General features: G+C 40.6%; 1 protein-coding gene across 1 annotated transcript; it reads left to right on the top strand.

Moving 5' to 3' along the window:
* Positions 1–1889: 1889 nt before the first annotated feature.
* Positions 1890–25350, top strand: LOC131129676 (desmoplakin-A-like). The gene is made up of 24 exons (XM_058073441.1): positions 1890–2210; positions 2880–2967; positions 4225–4346; positions 4842–4992; positions 5531–5656; positions 5960–6019; positions 6097–6264; positions 7345–7449; positions 7576–7671; positions 7981–8106; positions 8260–8412; positions 8509–8663; positions 8838–8964; positions 9641–9827; positions 10671–10969; positions 11053–11231; positions 11826–11964; positions 12835–13028; positions 13162–13324; positions 13435–13518; positions 15488–15595; positions 15699–15797; positions 15883–16380; positions 18773–25350. Exons 1-24 carry the CDS (start codon positions 1993–1995, stop codon positions 24953–24955), a joined length of 9828 nt encoding a protein of 3275 aa, XP_057929424.1. The 5' UTR covers positions 1890–1992; the 3' UTR covers positions 24956–25350.
* Positions 25351–25891: the final 541 nt, after the last annotated feature.

Raw genomic sequence — 25891 nt, 5'->3', positions numbered from 1 at the left:
CCATGGCTGACTTCATGAAGTACTAAGGTAATGTAATTTGAGGTAATGTCTCATCAATGTAACATTACTGACTACTTGCGATCAGAATACTTATATGTATATATATATATTTTTTTTAGTAGGCTATAGCCAACCATGAAACAGCCATTACAGACTTGCGAGTACACCACTATCTGTATCTATATCTGTATCTGTTCACCCATTGAAACTATCTGTATCCGTATTTGTACTCATACTGGGCAGGACATAAACTGGACATGGGTGTGGTTTAACCGGAAATTGCTGGGGCTTAAATCTGTACATTATTCTACATCTGAAATTGATATGGATTCATCAGTACTTTGTACTGCTAACTGAAAATGAATCAAATTCTTATATTGTAGGTAGCACGTCTGTTTTATGGTGACTTCATGAAATAAGACAAAAACAATTTGTAGGAAAAAATGCGGCCATGTTACCCCAATTGAGTTGTTCAGGGTCTGCCCATGTTACGGAACAAGTTTATCATGCAACTAACTTTAGATATAAGCCAAAATAGAGGCGAGGTGAAGAAAACCTAATAAGCCTCGGGAGAGGCAGTCACTGTGTGACTGACCAATCACAAAGCCTGAAGTGTGAATACATAATGAAAATTTTTCACAAATGCATATAATGACGAAATGTACTTGTTTCATACTTGTATCCGGCAAAAATGCATGATCCATAACGAATACTCGTTTATAACGACGTATTTGAGGACTTTCAGTCAGGATTGACAATTTATCCTAGCACTGTAAAACGCACTTGCAAAAGATAACAACCTTGTTGCTTCAGACAAAGGCCTTGCTTTTTAAACTGGGCTTGTTTGATAGACCAGTTTATTTTAATACAGGGATTAGAACATGTCATTGGCATTAAATGAACTGCCATAAACTGGATTAAATCCTATTTGTCTAACTACTTAACAGTCTGAGAGTCTGTATGTGTTGAAGTTAGTCATGGCATTCCACAGGGATCCGTGCTTGAACCAGTACTGTTAACGCATGTTTTTCCTTGGGCAGTGTTATTAGAAAAGACTGTTATGCAGACGCCACCCAACTTAGTCAGCTATCCAAATTTCAGGTGTGTTTTGAAGACAGACATCAAACTGGATGACTTCTAACTTTTTTACTACTAAAGTCAGATAAAAGGGATTATAGTCCTTGGCTCCCAGCACCTCAGAGGCAAGTTTTGACTATAGACCTGCTTGAGATGCCCTGCACTCACCCCTAGCAGCACTGTTAGGGACCTTGACTTTAGACATGATCAGGATCTATTCTGTAAATTGCATGTAGAACAAGTGTCAAGAACAGCATTTTTTCACTTGATGCCTTTTCAAATAATATTGGAAAGGTGTCGGGCTACAGCAGCAGTTTGTCTATAACATATGCCTGCCCATACCTTAACCCGATCTCCACCATGTGCAACAAAGGCAAGATAAACTGTGAAGAGATCCTGAGGTCGACCATCACTTCATGTTGCAGCATGATCATGCATGGTCCCACTGCACATTTTGCAAAGCCCTTTTATTGTGGCCAGCTTAAGGCAATACTAATGCTGTGAATGCACACTAACACAAATTTAGACAGATTTGTTAACAATATTTAGGCCTTTTGTGTATATAGAAAACGTTTTAGATGTTTGAGTTCAAAAATGGGAGCAAATACAAAAGTATTATTGTTACGGGTGTATGAGTATAAAATTGTTTTAAAATATGTTGAAAACACTGCCCCAGGCAGACAAGGAGTGGCTGTCAGAGGACAGGGAAACGTTTTTGGCAGTTCAGGTTGGGCAGAAGGTGTGGTTACACAGGCTCCAAAAAAAAAAAAAAAGAGCCTCCTTGAGCGTGAGTGCAGTCTGTTGCAGGAACAGGAGCTAGGAGCTGGCAGCTGGAGGGAAAGGGAGCGACCTCCACGGCCTCTGGTCCTGTCGTTGCCCGGTGTATCATCCCAAGGCCTCGACAGGCTCACCGGAATGAGTCAGTACGGTTCCCACAACACACTCAACATGAGCCGAAGAGGCGACCCGACCACTGGGGGGTCATTCCGATACTCCCGCAGTGAATTTGTGCACGGAGGTGGTAATGGATACAACAACATGGACGGCTACAACTCTTTGTCCAAGTCTTCAGTTGGAGGAATGCCTTTAGACACCGTAGGAGGAATGGCAGGTGCCATGAGAGGCGGCATGAGGTAAGTTTGAATGCGATTTGGCTTATTTTGGTAATTGGCCATTCATAATTGCCCATTAAGTGTCAAAATGTTGCTGTGTGTCACTATTCAGCTGAATCGACCGCTGAACTAAACAGGTGTCAGATATAGAAAAGCATAGCAAATGTCCTAATAGTGAAGTACCTTTAGACACCCAAAATTGCACAAGAATCCCATATACACTATACAGTGACTATACTGCATTGCCATTTTTTCAAACCTTTCAATCATCCCCATGCAAATGTGCATAGTGATGTACAGGTATGACGGTCTTGTCACCCTGTTGCATTGATATTTCAATTTTAATCAAAAGCTCCCTTTAACTTTTACACCAAGCTCAACCATGTAGAGAAAACATGTATTTGTTTTGGATATGCCTTTTTCTTTTTTTTGCAAAATGACCCAAGATTTAATCTAATGAGCACCAATGGACGAGATGTATCAAAAACTGTCTCCTATTCATTTCAAAATATTTAATGTGTGGATTGTTTTGCAGTGTTGTGTTGTTGCATGTAGTAGTACAATATTTTTAAGTGCACTCTGAGGGTATTAGACAAACAAAACAAATACTGTCAAAAATGTAATTTTGGATCTCATTAGATTGTGCAAATGTTCATAATTCCATTATAATTACCATTCTTCTTACCACAGTGGCATCAATGATATCCATCAAAGAGCCGTGTCTCTTCAAGCCCAGTGTCAGGAGGACCTCAGAAGGGCTGAATTTGCCCTGCAATCTGTGAGTCAATATTTATTTTTATCCTACCTTAATCTCTCCTCAAGCAGTTCACACAATGGTTGTGGTCAGAGTATTTTTTGTTACAAAAGAAAAGTTATTGTCACAATAAACAATGGCTTGTTGTAATATGAGTAAGCTGTGGCAGTTTGTAATACTAGTCAGGCTGAAAATGACAGTGTGTTGTTTATATAAATTTACAACACACTACTACCTATGTCTGAGAATACTTTGTCAATGCTTCCACTGAACATTTTATTTTTCAGAACACACATGCCTCCTTAAATTGATGTTAAGCAAATAGTTTTTTGTTTTTTGTCTGCCTCTTAAAGTACTGTGGCAACGTGGGACTTATGTTGTTGCATGTAAGTGCAACATCGGTTACCTCACTAATTTATGATGACAATGATAGGAATTCTAAGAAAGCCTGATAGATTAAGGACATGTAAAATACACTGAAATGTGTCGTATATAGTATATAGTGGCATGTATAAAATATAATATTATATATATATATATATATATATATATATATATATATATATATATAATATTATATTTTATACACACAACAGCAAGCAACAGCTGAAGAATCCTTAACTTCAGAGGTTTAACGAGGACATTCTCTTTTGGTTGCAATATTCAACTACACCACTAGATGCCACTATATACTATATACGACACATTTCAGTGTATTTTACATGTCCTTAATCTATCAGGCTTTCTTAGAATTCCTATCATTGTCATCATAAATTAGTGAGGTAACCGATGTTGCACTTACATGCAACAACATAAGTCCCACGTTGCCACAGTACTAACAATATATATATATATTATATATATATATATATATATATATATATATATATATATATATATATATATTATATATAATATAATATAAAACAACATGGTTAAATGCAGTGAAATATTATTTTTTACCTAACACCCCCATATGGCGTCCCTGAATTGGACTCACAAGTGTGAATCAGGTGTCAATGCCCTGTGATCTCACCCAAATGAACTGTGAACTGATGATGTGATGCATTCAATTGTAATCTGATGCATGTTCAAATGAAATAAAACCATTACCATTACAAAATTGACTTGGATAGGCTCTTGCTCACTCGTGATCCTGAACAGGATAAGTGTTGACCAAATGAATGAAAAAGGGAAGTTATTTTTTGCCATAACTTTTTTTTTATCTTGTTGTTTTTTCAAAAGCATTATTTATCAGCATTGTCACTGTGTTTATTTCAGGGCGGTTCTGCAGCTGATGCAGAGCGCTACATGTTGAGGGCCAAAGACACCATTGATCAACTGAAGAACTATGCGGTGGACCTCAGACAAATAGGACAGCCATTTGACAATGTTGTCAAAACGTAAGAGATTATATTTTTATTCCTTTTTGAAACACACTTAAATAACCATAATTATAATTTTACTTAATTTGACTGCACATTCTTTTCTTTTTTTTCTCTTTTATCTTCTCTTTTTTCTATGCTCTTCTTTTATCGTTTTTTTCAGTTTTTTTCAACTTGCTTCTAATGCACTTTTCTGGTCAAAAACGCTGTGGAAACCTCACACACACTCAACAGGGGCCCCAGAAGCACCCAAAAATGGCATAAAATGAGTTTGAATTTTGTGAATGTGCATTTTGTGATGCACATTCTTTTCCAACTACTTTGGGTGAGAGGCAGGGTACCCCCAAAACTGGTTGCCAGCCAATCGGAGGGCACATATAGACAGACCATTCACACCTATGGACAATTTAGAGTCACCAATTTACCACTAACATGCATATTGTTGGAGATTGTTTTCCAGGACTATGACATTTAGTGCATTTCCTCATCACAATCTATTTTACTCATTTTTAGTTGGGAGATTTGTAACGATCAGCTGAAGGGGGTCCACTTGGCCATGACGGGCTCCTTGCAGAGGAGGAGGAGCGCTCGAGGAAGCTCTAGTTCCTGGGAAGAGCCGGGTCGGAGCTTTCATGATGCAGTGGCCTGGATTACACAGCAAAAGGTGAACACAGGGTGGTACTCACACAGAAACGTTTTCAGGTCAAAGTGGCCAAGTGTTTTATTGTTTCAGCCTCTCATCCACATCCTGGGTACATATCTGGAACTGTGTTTTTTGAAAGTGACTTTCAGAGTGGGACTCCGTCTTATACTGTCTTATACTCCATAATGACTCCCAGAAGTAACTTCACTTCTTGTAAGTCAAGATGAGAATTGGAAAGTGGAAGTCGACAGACTTATGTGCATGCGTTCTTTCTTTTTCTGCAGTTTCATGTGATACTGTCTGCATGTCTGTTCATAGCGCCCCACATAGGTGTTCCCCGTGTATTACATCGCTTCCATACAAGTGATCTGTTGTCGTCTGGATGCAATTATTTACTAATCCGGCACATGTGGATGCATTTTTTTTTAATCTCAGGAGCATTCTTGTGTGGACAGGGACACAGTCACTCATGAGACTTGCAGATTGGCATGAATTGACTCATCAATTAAAAATGTGTATGCATATTGTATATGCTCATATAGACACTTTTGCCCCCCAGAATCTGATTGGCACTGCCTCCTGGGGAGAGGATCCTGCGGGGATAGAGAAACATCTCATCAGTCACCAGAGGTTTCACAACTCCATCCAGAACAGCCCTGAAGTGGAACGAGCCAGGAGTGACCTGGTGGGTTGAATCATCTCATTATGTTATTGTTACTACACTAAACCTTGAAGTAAGTCTAATATGTTTTTGACTAAATGCAGGTCATCTTATGGTTCATTTTTCATATTATATATCGAGTAGCAGGGCTGCAGCCAGGACGCCCCGGCCAATTGCACTAAACATTCACACATTGAAAAATGTATCATTAATTCATGTGATCAGTATTGGTATCGGATTATTTCAGTCCTGAATGATCGGAATCGGCAGCATAAAACCCTGATCGGAGCATCCCTAATTTTCAAAACATTTTAAATCATTCCTTAGGTTAAGAAAGGAGACAAGGGAAACCTTCATGCTTTGGACCAGGAGTGGGACAGTCTACAGGTAAAAGTCATCCTATTGAGACAACATAAGGATGTATTATTTTTAATAAAGTGCTCTTCTTGCCTCTACTTTTCCAGCAAATGTCATTTGGTCGACTGCAGCAGCTGGGAGACCTCCAGCAGATCATTCAGGAAATGTCAAAGGAAATCATGTGGGTCAACGACAAAGAGGAAGAGGAGCTCATATTTGATTGGGGGGACAAGAACCTTGACCAGTACATCCCTCGAAAGCAAGAGAGCTATTCAGTAAGTATACATACTGTACGTCATACACACATCAAGTCAAACAAAAATTCAGGAAAGAACAAGGCAATGTTATTTTATGTGTTAAATAGTCAATGCCATACATACTTTTGTTTGAGAACTGCAAGCCTTATGTCTTTATGAAATGAACCTGTATGCTTCTGCATAGTCACCCCTTCAACAACGTCTCCAAGCTCTTATTATGGGAGCTGGAACTAATAGTTGTGTTACAAAAGTTACATTTATTGCAACTGATTTTGTGGTAGAGTTTGGAGGGGGGGGAGCCAGCAAGCGTGGCCTCAAGTAGGGGCGTAATCTAGGCTTAAGGCTGCATTCACATGTGTGGTTCAATATGCTTGTTCAGACCAAAACATAAATACATTGCCGTATACTGGGCTGCACTGAGTGGTTAGCGCACAGACCTCACAGCTAGGAGACCAGGGTTCAATTCCACCCTTGGCCATCTCTGTGTGGAGTTTGCATGTTCTCCGGGTACTCCGGTTTCCTCCCACATTCCAAAAACATGCTAGGTTAATTGGCGACTACAAATTGTCCATAGGTATGAATGTGAGTGTGAATGGTTGTTTGTCTATATGTGCCCTGTGATTGGCTGGCGACCAGTCCAGGGTGTACCCCGCCTCTCGCCCGAAGACAACTGAGTTTTCCCTCGTGAGGAAAAAGCGGTAGAGAATGAATAAATGCTGTATACTGCTGTTTACATGATGTAATACAAATACTTAAAACCAAAGTACTGTTTGCTTGATTGAATACATTGATTATTTGTATATTCTGCTTACATTTTGAATGTTTATCAATGAAAAGCACTTCCAACACATTTTCTCTTAGTTTATTAGTATTTCTGCATGCTTTTGGCTGTCATTTTAGCATTGGTCTGTGTCTTTGCTCTGGGCAACGTTCACCTTTGAGCTGAAACAAACCGAATTGCACCAGACTTCTCTCTCAAGCTGTCTTGGTTTGCTTCATTGGTGCACACAGCCATGTCTATGATTGTGTTCACAACTAACAAACTATGCTAGCAGAGCAAACAAACTTGAACTAAACCACCCTTTCTTTAAACAACAGAAATTGATGAGTGCCCTGGAGGATAAAGAGAAGGACTTGAATAAACTGAAGGTCAGAGTGGATGCGCTGCTGAAGAACAACCACCCAGCTTCAGACAAGATAGAGGTTTGTTCTGTGTGATGAATGGTGCAACACACAAACTGTTTGCTCCGCACATCTTTAAAGACTGTAGGTCATTTTTCATAACACTGTGTGTATTATGACATCTTCCGTTGGTATTTTGCTCTCAAGGCCTACAGGGACACACTGCAGACTCAGTGGAGTTGGCTCCTTCAAATTACCAAGTGCATTGATGTGCATCTGAAGGAGAATGCAGCATACAACCAGGTAATTTGACACATTGTTAGATCTACTACTTAGAATAACAATACATTAGCAGGGATGAGTGGTACTGCAACATTACCTCACAGTAACATTGTACATTACGTTTGATTGTGTTTTGGATTATGAATGAACTAAACAAACAACAAAAAAGGTTTATTGTGGCGATTGAGCTGATAGTTGATACATACATACCAACACATGCACACATGGTTACTTTACAACAAACACCTCTTCATCTAATGGTGGTAACTCAATGTTAAATAAGCCAGCTGTTTTACCACTGACTGAAATAAATGTCAATGTTTCTTAAAGTTCTTTAAGGAGGCCAATGAGACATACAGATCCCTCCAGAAAGAAAAGGAAACCATTTGTAAGAAGTTCATCCGTGACAAAAACACTCCACTGGACAACCTGCTGGAGCTGCTCAAGGAATTGGAGGTACAATAGTCTGAGAGCAGACCAGAGAAGAAAAAAGCTATGATGAGTCTAATGGAACAGACACTAGGCCGCAGGGTGGACTTGTGGTTAGCATGCTTTAGCATGTTCAAAACAAACCTTCCAAATCAAATCAATCATGTTCTTGATCTGCAGAGGGAAAGAGAGACAATAATGGATCACAAGAGGCAAGTTCAACATATTGTTAACAAAGCCAAGAGCATCATCAGACTCAAGCCCAGAAACCCAGAAGAGAAGAGCAGCACCCCCGTTATTGTCAAAGCCCTGTGTGATTTCAAACAAGATCAGGTCAATATTTGTTTTTAGTACCTTCAGATTATAATCTTTTTTGTACATTTGTCAACTTTCTATAGCGTCAATATCTGCTTTGTTTTGTCTCCACAGAAGGTGATCTGTAAGGGTGATGAAGCAATCTTAAAGGGCAACAGTCAGCGTAGCAAGTGGGAGGTTACAGGGCCAGGGGGACTAGATATGATGGTACCTTCTGTGTGCTTGATAATCCCTCCTCCCAATCCACTCAGCATCAATTTGGCCACCAAGTAAGTCGTTAACCTTTTCTTTTTAGTCTTATGCCCCTTTTCACTATTTCCAAAATACTTTCCTGGACATATAAATTTATATGTTGAATGAAACCTTACCATTCTGAACTTCTAATCTAAACTCTACTATATCCTACTTCATTTTAATTGTTATTCCGTCTGTCTTGACAACAGAAATGAACAGTATTATGAGTCTATCCTGTCCATCTGGAATCAGTTGTACATCAACATTAAGAGTCTCATTGCCTGGCAGTACTGTCTTGTGGATATCAAACACATAAACTCCCTCACCATCTCCATGGTAGGTGATGACTAATCTCTTATTTATTCACATCTCTCATTATATGTATTCACTCAGGCACAAAATATTAGTTTTTATGAAGATAATCCTGTTATGTAGAGTTAATGTGCTACATTTGTACTTCCAAACTAATAAAAGTACTTTTACAATAATTAATTCATGTATTCTTATTTGTAGAAGTACTAATGATGATGGCTGAGGAGGACATTTAACAGCTAATTAACTGTGGCAGCATTAGCTCAGCCTTTAAGGGTTAGAATTCTACTGTGGACAAAAAAAACTAGTTGTTCGGGAAATGCTTTCTGGAAGTCACATGATGCAACATTATTTCACTCTTTGTTGCCCTGGCATTGTTCCACCGTACTGTAGTATTGTAGCGTTGTTGTATCCTTGTTAAACCATATTGCTCCTGCCGTCATATTTCCCTCTTTTTGTCCTCCTTTCGTTGTTGTCGGGGATAAAACCTGCAGCATTTCAGAGTCACACTGCTAATGATCGGATAGTTATGTAAATTTGGCAAGCCAAATGCATGCGAGTCTGTGAAAGGTGAACTACGATGTAACGAGGGTACACTGTTTGAATAGGAAAATCATCAAAACCAAATACTGTATGTTTTTTTTAAATGTATGCAATTGTTTCTTCAAAAGTAACACTTTGTATGTGTGTATGTGTTTAGCTGGCAAGGATGCGTCCTGAGGAGTACCGCGATCTTCTCAAAAGTCTTGAGACTCATTACGAAGAGTTCAAACTCAGTTGCCAAGGCTCACAGATTTTTGCTGATGATGACAAGAGGAGCCTTGAAAGCCAATTCAATGGAGCACAGGCCCACTATGAAACTCTAGTAGTGCAGTTACCTGCTTATGGTAAGTAATATACATACAGTATCAATGCCTATTATTGCATAATGAGCAGGCATGTGCATCTAGGAAAATGTGATATGCATCTTTGTATATTGCCTTTCATCTCATGACACAAATTGACAGTATGAACACAAAATAGAAGGTGTGTGCCACACTTACCCTCTTCTGCATGGTCTTTGGAAAGTGACTATATGTTATTTCACATTTCTACTACATGCTAAACTGGCGTGCATTTTTTTTAAATTAATGAATTCATACATGGTGTCCATTTCGTGGTTGACTGTGGCCTATTATTAGTCCAAAAATATTGAAAAAGAAGTCATATGGAATAGTCACTATATAGGCATCAGTAAATCTACATTGATGAGACATTACCTTACATTCTTCTGTCTCTGCAGAGATCCTGTAATCTGTGTGTAAGTGTTGCGCAATGTGGTGTCCATTATTTTACAGATGTACATGTCTATATGCAATTTGCCCAACTGCCCAATATTTTTTTATGATGTGATCAAGTCACATGACTTGTGACATACTACAACAAGTAACTTTCTCAGTGCTAACGTGTCTTATTATTTTGCTTGTCATGTCTACTATATTAAGTAATACAAATATAAAGGTTACTATAGGGGTGTTATTCCATGTCTACAGGGCTCTAATCATGTTTTTTTTTTTTAAAAAACCATTAGAAGGTCATAAACATTTTTTATGGTCTAACTATGAAAATATCCCATTTATTAATATTGAATCTTACTTATCATGGTCAGGTCTGGAGCCAACTAACCACAATAAACAAGGCACACCTACACTTGGAAATATTCCTGCTAAAAGTTTCAAAAATGTTTGCAGTTGAGCAGCAGCACCAACAACAAGTATTTATCATGCAAGTTCCTGTCGAAGAGGATACCAGAAACCTCGAAGAAGAGCGACAGAGAGCAGAACTGAAAAAAGTGAAGAAAGAGGTCATGAAAGTGACAAAGACGGAGCCGGTGAAGAAGAAGGTTGTCTCTTCTTCTCACAGTTTAACAGAGCTGCACACACTCAGATTGAAGCTGGAGGAAGCTGAGGGCTTGCTAAGTCAATACCTTCATATCTGCTATGGAGACAATGAGGCCAAGGACTGTAGCCTCAAAATCACCCAGTTAGAGGTAAACTCAAAATTATGCAAAATCAAAGCCTCTTACTGTCAAATGTATTGTAAACTCTTTGGGTTTTTTTTTCTTGATGAAAGAACATACAGCATGATGTCAACCTGATACAAGAAGAGTACTTAAAGCTGAAGAAGCGCATCATGAAGGAGATGGAGAGCATGAGTGATAAAGATAAAGCGTGGTTCCTGCAGAGCGAACTTGGAGTCATCAATCAACGTCTCAGCATTCTAGAGAGTAGCTCATCAGCTTACCTTAAGCGGTATGAAAACACAAAGAACTATCTATTTATTCACTTTTTGTTTGTTTTACCCTATTTGGTTAGTTATCTTTGAGATGAATGAAAACTGCAGTGCAAGTTTAATTACATCAGTACCATTAGTTTTTAAATACAATGGAAACTGGCTTATTTCTGCTACAAACAATTTGCCACCAAAACAAATTACCAGTTTACAAGTTTTTTCACAAATTCATGTCTTTTTGCAGTTTGTTGATCTCTAGTCCACACGGGAACGTTCCTGCAATTTTATTTTTATTTTTTGGTGGGTTGAAAACAATTCACATCCACATTGTATCCACACCGGATTGGTAAATAGTTGATGGATCACCGAGTGAAAACGATGTATTACAAATGGCACATCTAAGTGCCGTTATGTGAGCTGACACACAGACAAAACCATGTGACACACCAAACTATAGAAGAAGAAAGGACCCATGTGCATGAATCCGTCGTCTTCCACTTTTAAAAAAAATAGCATTTGGGGCATGCTAATGTGAATATATATTTAAATATATTTTAACTGTATTTTACAATGAGATGCACTGAATGAAATGCAATTTGTTCCTTTGTTATCAGGCTGCAGGCTCTCAGGGACATGCTGCAAAGTATGGCACGAGCTGAAGATATAATAAAAGTTCATGAGGCAAGACTGACGGAGAATGAGACCACGTCTTTGTTGCCAAGAGATGTTAACGACTATATGAGAACACTTAAGGTATGGACTGATAGATTTGTATAATATACTGATCAATAGGAACGTTTCAGTAAGCTTTTTGTTACTCTACATATCAAATTCTGGGACAGGTTCTTGGAGAATGCTTTAGAAAAAAACACTTCTCTGTTACTCGATGCAAACACAGAGACTTGGCTGGCCTAAATGTCATCAAAAGCGTTAATTTAGCAGAGAATGTGTGCCAGCCCCAATCATCCAACATCAGTGACTTCAGACCTCAAATGTTCTTCTGGAAGAGTGCACAATAACATAAATCTTTTAGAAAGCCTTCCCAGCTGAGTCAAACATGATATACGTAGCTGCAAAGGGGAGGCCAGCTCCTAATTTTTGTTCCATTTTGACATACTGGTTATTCCAGCAATTACAGTATATCCGTGCAATTTGCATTGAAAGAATATCTAATGCATAATGAAATACCAATCTATTTTATATTATATTCATATTTATATCCCTCTAAATGGTTGGCACGCAGGCCTCACAGCTACGAAACCAGGGTTCAATTCCACCCTCGGCCATCTCTGTGTGGAGTTTGCATGTTCTCCCCGTGCATGCGTGGGTTTCCTCCCACATTCCAAAAACATGCTAGGTTAATTGGCGACTCCAAATTGTCCATAGGTATGAATGTGAGTGTGAATGGTTGTTTGTCTATATGTGCCCTGTGATTGGCTGGCGACCAGTCCAGGGTGTACCCCGCCTCTCGCCCGAAGACAGCTGGGATAGGCTCCAGCACGCCCGCGACCCTCGTGAGGAAAAAGCGGTAGAAAATGAATGAATGAATGAAGTGGGCATCTTCATGTAATGCAGACTCACGTCACCCTACTGTTAATTTTATATTTTGCATATTGTGTGCAGGGCATTAAGGAAGAGTTGGATCAGAGGAGTGATATTCTGGGCGCTATGGAGACAGAACTAGCCAAGGCAAATCAGTGGAATGATGAGGTGGGTGGGCCCTTCCACAGGTGTGACATGATGCTGTCCAAATACACTGAGCAGGTGGGCCTCCTGTCAGATCGCTGGAAACGAATACAGACACAGATAGATACCAGGTATAGTCCAAAGTCATATACAAATGTAATATGGCCAATAAACATTAGCCACTGTATATCTGTCAGGGTGCAAAGAACAAGCTAAAGTTTCTTGCATAATATATTGTACCCTTTCTACATATCTTTCTCTCAGACTCCAGGATTTGCAGAGGTATTTGCCTCAGCTGGAGCACTACAAGAATACCAGTTCCTCCCTTATTGACTGGATTGACGACACTCGCAAAAAGCAAGACATCCTACGAGCCACCAAAATACAGAATGTTCAAGTTCTGAAGGACCACATGAACGATGAGAAGGTTTCAGAACCTTCCCACAATATTATTTTCTTATTGTGATGGTGTTTGTGTCATGTGGGTTAAGACATCTAACTTCTATGTATATATATATATTTTTTAATTTTGTCAAGGCTCTGAATGCAGAAATTAAAGCCAAAAGGGACACAGTAGAAGGTGTACTGAAAGACAATGATGCCTGTGTGAACTCCATCAAGGTAAGGAGGTCTACACTTTTTCTTCTAGTTCATTCAATCCCAGCCATTTTTCAAAAGCTGTGTCCTTCTCGGTACTGCCATTTTTGATGATTTTTCCAGGCATACGGAATATTGAGTTGTATGGTTATATAGACATAGTAAAAGAAAGATTAAATAAACAGAAAAAAGATACATTTCAAGGATAACTTTCAGTTTCAGACAAAGGGTCGCACGGTGTACAAGTGGTTAGCAAGTAGGCCATACAGTCAGGACATTGGGAAGACCTGGGTTCGATTCTCCGCTTGGGCATCTCTGTGTGGAGTTTGCATGTTCATGTGGTTTTTCTCCGGGTATTCCGGTTTCCTCCCACATTCCAAAAACATGCTAGGTTAATTGGCCACTCCAAATTGTCCATAGGTATGAATGTGAGTGTGAATGGTTGTTTGTATATATGTGTCCTGTGATTGGCTGGCGACCAGTCCAGGGTGTACCCCGGCTCTCACCCGAAGTCAGCTGGGATAGGCTCCAGCATACCCGCGACCCCAGTGAGGATGAGGGTTGTGGTTGTTTTCACGACTTAAAACTGCACTAAACATGATCTCTTCTGTTGTGTAGTTGAGTCATCACCTCTTTTTGCCACTCACTCAAAAAGACATATAGTGAGTGGTCTGGTTGAAAAAAACATATAAAAATGTATTTGGTAGCAAGGCCTTGATTTATTATATGAACCTGGAACTGCAACCTTGATGAGACTTTGAGATGTTTTTACCAATATGTCAGTAAAAAAATTCTGAAATTAGTGCCTATGAAAAGATCCTTAGAGTCGACTCACACTAGGCCCATCGTACCTAACCTGGGCCCACTGAAGCCGTAAATCACAGAAGGTTTGACTCGTGTGAGCGCACTCAATCATACCCAAGCGTGGCACAATTCCCCTCTTTTGGCATGAGTGGAAGAGGTGACCTCGACCCCAGCACGATTCCATGCACAAGTATGCATGCAGTGTAGTGAAGTCAAAGCATGACAAGAATGCAACCGCTCCTTGAAGAATATTTCATTATCCAAAAGTGAAATCCACAGGACGTCTGCTCACCCAGAACTACATTTGTGGGTGTCATAAAGGTGTCATTTTAATCATACGATCCTCTTGCAAAAATGAATGACATCAGCATCTTTACCATTTTTATCCTTTTTAATGGGAGCAATGGGTGAGCGGCTTGGAACAGGCACTCATCCAATGCGCATTTTAGGGTGTTTTAATTTCACTTCACTTTTCTCTGATGCGCTGCCAACAAAGGAGTCTGCCTCATGCTTGGGAGACATAATGGAGGTTAAAGTTTAAAAAATTCATAAAAAGGATGCTGTCCTTCCTCGGTGTAGGGACTGGCGACTATATTCTTGACACTATTCTTCTGCTGTGTGAATTTATGGGAATGATTTTGTAACTACGATATGTCATAACACAGAATGTCATATCACCAGGACTTTCTACTATTCTTGTAATTAATATTTTATTTTTACAATATGCGAGTGACCATTAAAAAAAGCTCTTGGCCAAAAATGGCCACAGTTTGTTACAATTGTGCAGGATTGTTCACACCTACTGTACACTCAGATCAACAATGTGCTACTGCTCCTAATCATGTGGGGAAGGGTGGAGGTTGTGGACCAGCACATAGTGTATAATGCACACACACACACACACACAGGAGGGTTGACCTTTCTTTACATATTCCTTGCTATGTAGGTGTTTTGGTAAATGTGTGTAGATGTCATTAGGAGCACATTTTGATGATGTGTTGCTTGCAAAAACAGGGTATATCTATTTGTTTACACCATGGTCACCTAGGTATCACCTTCATATGGGACTTTTCCCCCTCATATATAACTGACGCCTGATTGAGATTGATGAATACCCGATTTTATGCTGATACACAATTGCGTAACCATGCCTAAATCCAATTACAATGATTAAAATATTGTTTTACAGGAATATGAAACGGATCTAGCATGTTATGCATCTGGTTTAGAGACTTTGCTTAACATCCCCATGAAGAAGACAATGATAAGGTCACCATCAGTGGATCTTATTCAGGAGGTAAGTGGAAAATGGAAAAATTACATTGGACATTCATATTAAAACACTTTATAATCTAGTAATAATAATTAAATAAGTAATCACTACATCCCTTTTCTCTCAGGCTACTCAACTGCAGACACGTTACTTGGAGTTGCTTGCTTTGTCTGATGGCTACTTGAAATTCCTAGGAGAGCTCCTCAAAAACATGGAAGAGCTTAAGGTACTGAAGTATAGATTTATGAATATTTAAATAAATTGCATGTTCACATCATTTTGACCTTGTATGACTTTTGTCCTGCTTCCAGATTCATAGCACACGGATTGACTTGTTAGAGGAAGAACTTTGCAGGTTGAGGGAGGACATCCAAGACCGCAATGCCAAGAACAAATCTCTTGAAGACGCTGTTGCCTGCTATCAGCTTGAACTCTCCCAGTCAAAGGAAAAGCTGTTGTCATTGGAGGAGATAAAGCGAACCACTGCCCTGCAGTGCGATGCCACAAAAGACAGCCTAGACACTACTCAGAATGAGCTGGCAGATCTAAGTGATCAGGTGACACATCTCAACTTCTTGCTGGAAGAAGAAAAGAGGAAGAGGAAATTAGCAGAGGAGCGTTACACACAACAACAAGATGAGTATGAGTCTGTACTTAGGAAGAGGCATACAGAGCTAGAGAGTGTCAGCTGGTCCAAAGTGGAAGTCGAGAAGAGTATGGCAAATAAAGACCATGAGCTTGAACAGCTGCGACGGAAACTAGCAGAGGAAACATCAAAGGTGGCAGAGCTTCAAAAGGATATTTCAAAGGTAAGAATCCAATGCAGTACAGAAATCAATAACTTAAAGTTGAACTATGAATCTCAGATCCATATCAGTGATACCAAAATCCAAAGGCTTTTGGCCCAGAGGGAGGATGATACAGCTCAGCTTCAGATGCAATATGACAGGATGCAGGAAGAGAGGAGGGATAGGGAGGAGGAGCTCAGGAAGCTCAAGCTGTCCATCAACCAGGCGGAGGAACAAAAGAAAAAAGCAGAGGAAGAAGCTCATCGTTGGGTCTCCATAATCACAGAAGAAGAATTCAGAAGAAGAGAACTGGGACTAGAGATCGAAGTCCTGATCAAGCAGAGAGAAGAGGAAAACTGTAAGTACGACAAGGAGCTGGTTTCACTTAGAGAGGACCTACAAGAGAAGATTGAGCAGCTAACCTATGTCACCCACAACCTGGAGGAGGAGATCCGTAGAAGGAAAACTGCAGAAGAAGGACAAGATGTGCTTGAACAGACTTTGACCCAACTTCAAGCAAAGCTAACTACTTCAGCAATGGCTGTGACCCAACTAAGGGAAAGTGAGGCAGACCTTCAGAATGTGTGTTTGAGGCTGGAGAGAGAGAACAGGGACCACGGTAGAGTCGAAGAAAACCTGAGTCGATTCCTGGGCCGCATAAAGGACCTTCAAGCTGTGAGAGATAGCTTAGAGAGCCAGTTAGACAATTTAAGAAAAGCTAACCAAGAGGAAGTGTCCAGAAGAAGACAACTGGAGACAGAGTTAGAAAATGTCAATATGACGATGAAGGAATACTCTTGCACCATCACTGCATTACGCCAAAGTCAAGAGCAAGCCGACGCATCAGAAAAGAGAGGTGAAAAACAGTATGCCATGCTGCAAGACGAGCTTGAGAGAAGCTTGAAACATAACAAGAACACTGCAGAACAGTTATCTAAACTGAGCACTGAGCTAAAAACCCTACAGCAGCAACTATTCCTGGAGCAAGCAAGACTTAAAGAGGTGAACCAAAGAAACAACGCTCTGCAAAGAACAATTGAGGAAAAGAGTAAAGCTCTACATGAACATTGTACTGAGCTTCAAACTCTGCAGAAGAATACTGACACTTTAATGAAAGAAAGGCTAACGCTGGAGGAGGAGCTCAGGGCAACTCGACATGATAAAGCTGAAGTTTTGAGATTCAAACAGGAAAGTGACGATCAACTCTCCTCCCAAATTACTGCCCTGGAGCTGCAGCTGCAGGCCAGTGAGCGCAGCAATGTTGACTACCGCAACCTTGTCTCAGAGCTCTCCTTGGAGAGGGAAAACCTCAAACTGGAGACTAAGAAAATACAAATGCAGGCAACTGAGGTACATGGACGCCTGGAACCTACCCCCAGTCTGCTCCCCTCTTTCCAGATTATGGATCATAATCAAGTAGTCATTACTGTCATTATTTCTTCCTTGCATGAACACCTTAATTATTTTCTGTAGTTGTTTCTCACTTAAGAGTCTGATATTTCCTTTAGATTTAGCTAAAATATTGGTATGCTGTGTACAAGGTAAAGAAAAACATAGATCCTATTGGATTTTTTTTGCCTGTAACACATTCCTTGTTAATACAAGGGTTTGATTTCTGTTGAACAGTAATTCTGGACACTATTTCTTAATATTTGGAAAATCTTTTCTTGCCAACATGTAAAACATATACATTACTATCCAGTGTATGTGACCAGAGGAGCAAGACACAGTCAAAAATTAACACGATTGGCACATGTTTTGGCTTTTTTTGCCTTATGCCATCTATTTCTCAGTGAGTTGTAGTCATTCAATTCAAATACTCTTATCTGGTCATGGACCTGCCCTGAATTACAAGAAGCAACACTGCTTTGAACACTGTGTCTATGATACAAGTACATATGTTTTTTCTTTATTTAGACAGCATCCTATATTTTAGAATCGGGCTGGAAATGTAGTGCATGACATATTCACATTAAGTGTGCTGTGTCTTAATGTTAGTTGATGTGTAGTATTTACACTGTATTCTACCACTACCATTCTGTTTAAAAATACCTAGCCAGAACTGCCTGCTTGATTTTTCCTTTGCCTATAGAGGCCCATCAATTGCAAATTTTTAATGAAGTATACTTGAACACATCTGGTGTCCTTTTTTGAGACGAGAACATAAACCTCATAAATTTCAATTTGTTGCCCAAGATTTGTTTTCAAACCTTTTTCTAGTTTATGTCCATTAGTTTTGGTTACTGTTATACCAAGAGAATACTTCATTAAATGTCTACTGTCTTGCAGTTTCCACCCAAGTACATTATAATTGAAATTTTAAGAGAAAAAAAATAATAATGAAGATCCATAAACATATTTTTGAAGTGACTAATCGTCAATATCTTCTTTCCATTTATCTTGCTTTCTGCAGACGTCAACCACAATACAACTGCTCCGGTCCCAGTACAGTGAGATTGGGAAAGAGAGAGATACTCTGTTACTCCAGCTGTCAGAGACTGACAAAGATCACCCCCAAAGGATAGAGGAGGAACTCAGACGCATTAAGATGTCTCTTGAGTTAGAGCTTCAAAATAAGCAGCACCTACAAGAGGAGAATGAAAGAGTAAAACAGGATTTAAGTTACTGGAAGGAACAATACGAAAGTAAGCAGGGCCTTATAAGGCAATATGATGCAGACAAGGAATGTTGGGAGAAAGAAAAGAATGCTTTGAAAAGCGAGATAGAGCGGCTGATGAGGGAACTTAGGGACCTCGAGGAAATGTATAAAAGGAAGCTGTCAATCCTGCAGAAAGAACTCACAGAGGTGACGGTTGTGAGACAAACCATGCAAGAGGAGCTAAAGAGAGCCAGAGAACCACCGACATTGGATCCCGCCACTGTGGTTTTTGATTCTGTCCGTAAATCAATCACAGCAGCACAACTGCTTGATTGCGGTGTTTTGGATCAACCAACCTTTAACCAGCTTATTAGAGGACAAAAGACTGTTCACGAGGTGTCTGTTGATAAAAAGGTTATTCTGAAAGGAACAGGCTCAATAGCAGGAGTGATTATTGAAAACCCAGAAGATGACCCATCTATTACTGGTTTCCCCTATAAAATAACTCTAACTGAAGCAAAGAAAGAGCGCCTTCTACCACCAGATGCTGTTGACTTGCTACTGGATGCGCAGGCGGCGACAGGCCACATCATTGATCCCAGAACTAATCAGAAGTTGACAGTTGAAGAGGCATGTCATCAAGGCGTAGTTGATGAAGAGGATCGACAGAGGTTGACAAGAGCAGAAGCAGCAGTTATAGGATTCAGAGTACATGCCACAGACAAACCCCTCTCGGTATTTCAGGCCATGAAGAAGGGACTGGTTGACAAGACAACAACGCTCCGTCTCCTGCAAGCTCAAGAGTCCGTGGGTGGCATACTAGATCCCACACTCAGTGTGTTCCTTCCCAAAGATAAGGCTATTGAGCAGGAACTGATTGACAATGACACAAACTACATTCTGAATCAAAGGCCTGAGCTTTTCTTGGACCCAGACAGCGAGACTGCTGTAACTTATTTTGCAATGAAAAGAAAATGTAAGGTAGATCCACAAACAGGCCTTCTTCTTCTTCCTGTACTTAAGAAACTGGACACCTCTAAACTCATCTTTGATGGTGTACGAAAACCTGTGACTGCCATGCAGTTGCTGGATTGTGGTATTTTAGACAAGCCAACATTTAAAGACCTGGAAAAGGGGAAGAAAACTGTCCAAGAGGTGTCCATAGGCAAACATGTTAATCTTAAGGGAACTGGTCCCATTGCTGGGATTATAGCTGGAGCTAAAGGCAAAATGTCTTTGTCAGAGGCCAAAAAACAGAATCTCCTTTCTCAAGATTGTGCTGATTTGCTTCTAGAGGCCCAAGCTGCCACTGGTCATGTCATTGACCCCATAACCAATAAAAAGCTAACAGTAGAGGAGGCAGTTGCCGCCGGAGTGGTAGACACAAGGGATCGAGACAGACTCTTAGCAGCACAGGCTGCAGCTGTTGGCTACAAGGATTCCAGTGCTGGCAATCCTCTTTCAGTGTATGAAGCCATGAAAAAGGGACTGATCAACAAGAACATTGGAATACGCCTGTTGCAGGCCCAAGAGTGTGCTGGAGGAATACTAGATCCCAATCTCAGTGTGTTCCTTCCCAAAGACACAGCTATTAGTCGTAACATTTTAGATGTAAATGTCCGGAATGCTCTGGAACAGAATCCCAAGTGTTATCTTGACACAGATACTGAGCAGGATGTCAGTTATGGAGATTTGAAGAAAAGGTGCAAGACAGAGGCTCACACGGGTTTGCTACTGTTGCCGATCATTGAGCGGAAAGACCCATCCAAACTGATTTTTGCTGGTGTCCGTAAATCAGTCACAGCACAAGACTTATATGATTCTGGGATTTTGGACAAGCATTTGTTTACCAAATTAACCAAAGGAGAGAAAACTGTTTCCCAAATTTCAGATGAAAAGCAAGCATTTCTAAAAGGATTAGGATCTATTGCTGGTATAGCAGTTGGATCTTCAGGTATAGTGTCTTTATCAGAGGCCAAGAGACAGTTGCTGATTCCCCCAGATAGTGCAGATGTACTGCTTGATGCCCAGGCAGCAACCGGCCATATTATTGACCCGATATCCAATCAGATGTATACAGTAGAAGAGGCATGTGCCAGAGGAGTGGTGGACATAAGAGACAGAGACCGACTTCTCGCAGCAGAATCTGCCGCTGTGGGCTACCGAGACCCTCGCACATCAAACCTTCTTTCAGTCTTTGAAGCCATGAACAACGGACTAATTGACAGGAAAACCGGGTTACGCCTGTTGCAGGCCCAGGAGTCTGCAGGAGGGATTTTAGATCCCAATCTCAGTGTGTTCTTCCCCAAAGACATAGCTATGAAACGCAACCTTTTGGATGAAGACCTATGTAAGGCGCTAAATCAGAGAACAGCATGCTACCTTGACCCAGATACTGAGTGTGAAGTCAGTTATGAGGCTTTAAAGAAAAAATGCAAGACACTGTTCAATACTGGTTTGATCATTTTGCCAGTTGTTGAGAGAAAAGACCCTTCGAAATTGATGTTTGATGGTGTTCGCAAGCCCGTCTCAGCCAAGCAGTTGTTTGAGTGTGGAGTCCTTGATAAGTCTACATTTGACCAGTTAGTGAAAGGGGAGAAGACAGTCTCTGAGGTGTCTGCTGAAAAGGTTGTCCATCTAAAAGGAACTGGACCCATTGCTGGTGTAGCTGGCCATCAAGGAAACATGTCTTTGTTAGAGGCCAAAAACAAATGTCTCCTGTCCCCAGAGACGGCAGATTTGTTACTGGAAGCCCAGGCTGCCACTGGGCATATAATTGACCCCAGCACTCGTGAAAAATTGACAGTCGAAGAGGCCTGTGCTAGAGGAGTAGTGGATATAAAGTACAGAGACAAACTATTGACTGCAGAGGCTGCTGCTGTGGGTTATAAGGATCCAAGTATGGCCAAACCGTTGTCTGTGTATGAGGCCATGAAAAAGGGACTAATTGACAGGCAAACTGGTTTACGCTTCCTGCAGGCCCAACAGTGTGTGGGCGGCATACTTGACCCGAATCTCAGTGTATTCTTGCCCATAAACACGGCAATCAAGCGCAACCTGATAGATGAAGACCTCTGTCATGCTCTAAATCAGTGTCCTGCGTACTACCTTAATCCAGAACCTGAGCTTGATGTCAGTTATGGGGCTTTAAAACAACGGTGCAAAACAGAGTCTCACACCGGTCTTCAAATTTTGCCAATTTCAGAAAAAATTGACCCCACAAAATTGATTTTTGATGGTGTACGAAAGACTGTGACAGCACAACAGTTGTTTGACTGCGGAATTTTGGACAAGCCAACATTAAACCATCTAATCATGGGTGAGAAAACTATTCCTCAGGTGTCTGCGGAGAAAGAGGCTTTACTTAAAGGGACTGGTTTAATTGCCGGGGTTGCGGCTGGATCATTCAGAAAAATGTCCTTAACACAGGCAAAGAAAGAAAAGATTATATCTGCTGCAAGTGCCGACTTGCTGCTCGAGGCACAGGCAGCCACAGGGCATATCATTGACCCTCAGACGAATCAAAAATTGACTGTAAAGGAAGCATGTGCCAGAGGACTAGTCAATAAGGAAGATGAATCAAAGCTGTTGGCCGCTGAAGCTGCTGCCATAGGTTACAGAGACCCAGTTACTACTAAGCTCCTGTCAGCTGGTCAGGCCATGAAAAAGGGACTGATCGATGGGGACACGGCTCTCCGTATACTTCAAGTTCAAGAGTCTACAGGAGGTATTTTGGATCCAACTTTAAGCGTATACCTACCCAGAGACATTGCTATGGATCGGAATCTGATAGATTCAGACATGTACAAGGCCCTCAGTCAGTATCCTAAATGCTATCTGGATCCAGAGACCGAAGAGGCAATTAGCTATCAGTCTTTGAAGAAGAAATGTACAGCAGACCTAAGTACAGGTCTTTTGCTTCTCCCAGAACCTCAAAAGCCTGCAACTGTCCAAGGGCTTAGAGACCAGGTGTCTGTGATAGATCTAGTGCACGCAAACCTTCTGGAACCATCCGATATTGAAGAATTAAAGGCAGGCCGATTGACAATTCAAGACATTGAGTACCGCTTGCGCTCCTACTTGGGGGGGTCCACTTGCATAGCAGGAGTATTTGACGAAGCCAGTGATAAAGTGATGACATTTTATGAAGCCATGAAAGAGGGACTGTTACAACCTGGGACCACTCTGCAGTTTCTTGAATCCCAGGCTGCCTCTGGTTTTATAGTTGATCCGGTCAACAACACTCACCTGACTGTTAGTGATGCTTACAACAAAGGTCTGTTTGGACCAGAGCTCAAAGACAACTTGCTGTCAGCAGAAAGAGCTGTAACTGGTTATAAAATACCTGGTACGGATAAGGTTATGTCCCTCTTCCAGGCAGTGGAGATGGGTCTAGTTGAGAAAGAACATGGCATACGTATGATAGGGGCACAGATTGCCAGTGGCGGTATCATTGATCCTGAACACAGCCACCGGATTGATTTAAATGTTGCTTACATCAGAGGGTACTTGGATGAAAAAACGAACAAGCGCCTGACTGATCAAGGTATTGTTTTCTTCGACCCAAAGACAGAAGAAAACTTAACCTATCTTGAGCTTAAGAAACGCTGCATTACCGATGGGAAGACTGGTTTAATTCTTTTGCCAATTGCAGACAAGAAAAAACAAGAGGCAACAATGAAAAATACCCTGAGAAAGAGAAGAGTAGTTATTGTGGACCCGGAAACTAATAAAGAGATGACTATACGTGAAGCATACAATAAAGGATATATTGACTATGACACCTACGTGGAGCTGTCTCAGCAGGAGTGTGAGTGGGAAGAGATCACTTACACTGCTCCAGATGGTTCCAAACGGTTTGTTATTGTTGACAGGAAGACAGGAAGAGAGTATGACATCAATGAACTGCTTGAAAAAGGAGTCATTGACCAGTCGGTCTTTGCTCAATACCAATCACGCAGCATCACTTTAACACAGTTTGCAGATATCATCACTGAAAAGACTGAGCAGAATACATTGCCTACAACAACTGCCTCAATGCCATCTTTAGTGTCCTCATCCTCAACAGTAATATCAAGGTCTTCGGTTTCTCTCACAACGATGAAGTCGACAATACCTTCCACTATTCAAGAGCAAAGCACAGCAACCGATAGTGTTGCTCAAGACTCTGCTAACACCCTGAAGCAAACATCTAGTGTTTCTATCACCCTAACCTCCCCTGTTGAAAGTGTTGGTGAAAGGGATCCTGTAGGTGCCATATTTGATACAGAGACTTTAGAAAAAATATCTATCACAGGCGCTATAAATTGCGGACTTGTGGATACCATTACTGGCCAGCGACTACTCGAGGCCCAGTCCTGTACTGGGGGAATCATAAATCCAGCAAATGGTCGTCGCCTCAGCATCCAAGAGGCTTCCCGCCTAGGTATAATTACTGATGACATTGCTACTAAACTCAAGCCTGCCCAAAAAGCTTTTATTGGCTTTGAAGATGTAAAAACTGGCCGTAAAATATCTATTGCTGAAGCCATGAAGGAGATGTGGCTACCTTATGAGGCAGGCCAGAGGTTTATGGAGTTCCAGTTTGTAACAGGAGGGCTTTATGACCCAGAACTGGGCTGTAGAAGGACTATCGCAGATGCTTTGAAAATGGGCTGGATTAACGGTAGCACTGCTATGAAGCTCCAAGACATCAGACACCACACAAAGAATTTAACATGCCCCAAAAGCAAACTGAAGATCTCTTACATGGAGGCGCTTGACAATTGCTTGGTGGAGGAAAGCACTGGCGTGAGAATGCTACAAGCATCGTCTGTGTCCTCCAGAGGAATAAGCAGTCCTTACAATTTCGCCTCTGCCCCAGGATCCAGCACAGGTTCTCGTAGTGGCTCACAACAAAGTTCCCGAAGAAGCAGTTTGGATTTAGGCTTGCCCACCTCCCTAACGACCAGTCATACCAGGCTCACCAGCCTCTCCACCAGATCTGAGAAAAAATAGAATGACCCTACACCGGATGTCATTTTTCATTGTCAGTGAATCTGTCTATTTTTAATGTTCTCAAAGAAATATAGTATGTATCTGAATGTATTCTCTGCAATGAAAGAAATGACAGTTTGATGTCTGAGATTTGCATGTGTTGGGTGTCTGAAGTAAACATGTTATCCGCCATGTTGTAATTTTGCATACACTTATTGTAGTTCCATTAAATTTCCCAAACATAATTTTAGATTTAGACTTTGGTAACATAATGATACTGTATTTGCATTTATTATATTCTACTCTGTTTTAATGTAACTCAGTTTGCTTGGTTTCTTGCATTTTATCATTTTAAGTTCTGTAACACTTTCTAAATAATGGAACTCAAAATAAATGCTTTAACTTTTTGGTCTTCACGAGTGTCGTTGGGTGTCACTTTGTCTTGCCATAGGAGTCAAACATATATTTGAAAAGGAAGATGCTGATTGATTTACGTATAAGATGTGGAATTTTGTTTTATTGCACATTATTAAAAACAAGTGTGTATTGAAACTCCCCCCAAAAACATCAATGTAATAATACATTTCATAAAAAAATGTAATAAATTATTTTCAGGGGTGGCAGTAGCTCAGGTAGTAGAGCAAGTCTGCTCAAATGTTGTGGGCTCCTTCCAGGTGGTCATGGTTGTTGTATTCACCCACCTTGACTCCAGTGCTGCCCACATTAGTGTATGAATGCTTGTGGTGATCGGGGAGGCCAAATCCATTATTTTGTAGATTTTGCATTTAGTTTAAATGTATCAGTTAAATGGAAAAAGTGATATAAAAAAGAATTTTATTTATATTCAAATGTTATGTATTCTTTCCGTCCAGCCCTTGAAAAAGTCAACATACGATGCAAAGCTCATTGAATCAAGTATTGATGGATTAGTAAGTTTTCATTTCAAATCGCGATTGA

The sequence above is a fragment of the Doryrhamphus excisus genome, chromosome 5 (assembly GCF_030265055.1).
Source record: "Doryrhamphus excisus isolate RoL2022-K1 chromosome 5, RoL_Dexc_1.0, whole genome shotgun sequence".
NCBI classification, from domain to species: domain Eukaryota; kingdom Metazoa; phylum Chordata; class Actinopteri; order Syngnathiformes; family Syngnathidae; genus Doryrhamphus; species Doryrhamphus excisus.
The sequence above is the reverse complement of the archived record's forward strand: the minus strand, read 5'-3'. Positions and strand labels throughout refer to the sequence as shown.

Bases quoted from the DNA above. Each gene is read 5' to 3' on its own strand.
- LOC131129676 (XM_058073441.1), top strand. From the start codon at position 1,993: ATGAGTCAGTACGGTTCCCACAACACACTCAACATGAGCCGAAGAGGC. The intron at 7,672-7,980 runs GTAATTTGACAC...TGTTTCTTAAAG, and splicing joins AGAATGCAGCATACAACCAG to TTCTTTAAGGAGGCCAATGA. The intron at 11,965-12,834 runs GTATGGACTGAT...TATTGTGTGCAG, and splicing joins ACTATATGAGAACACTTAAG to GGCATTAAGGAAGAGTTGGA.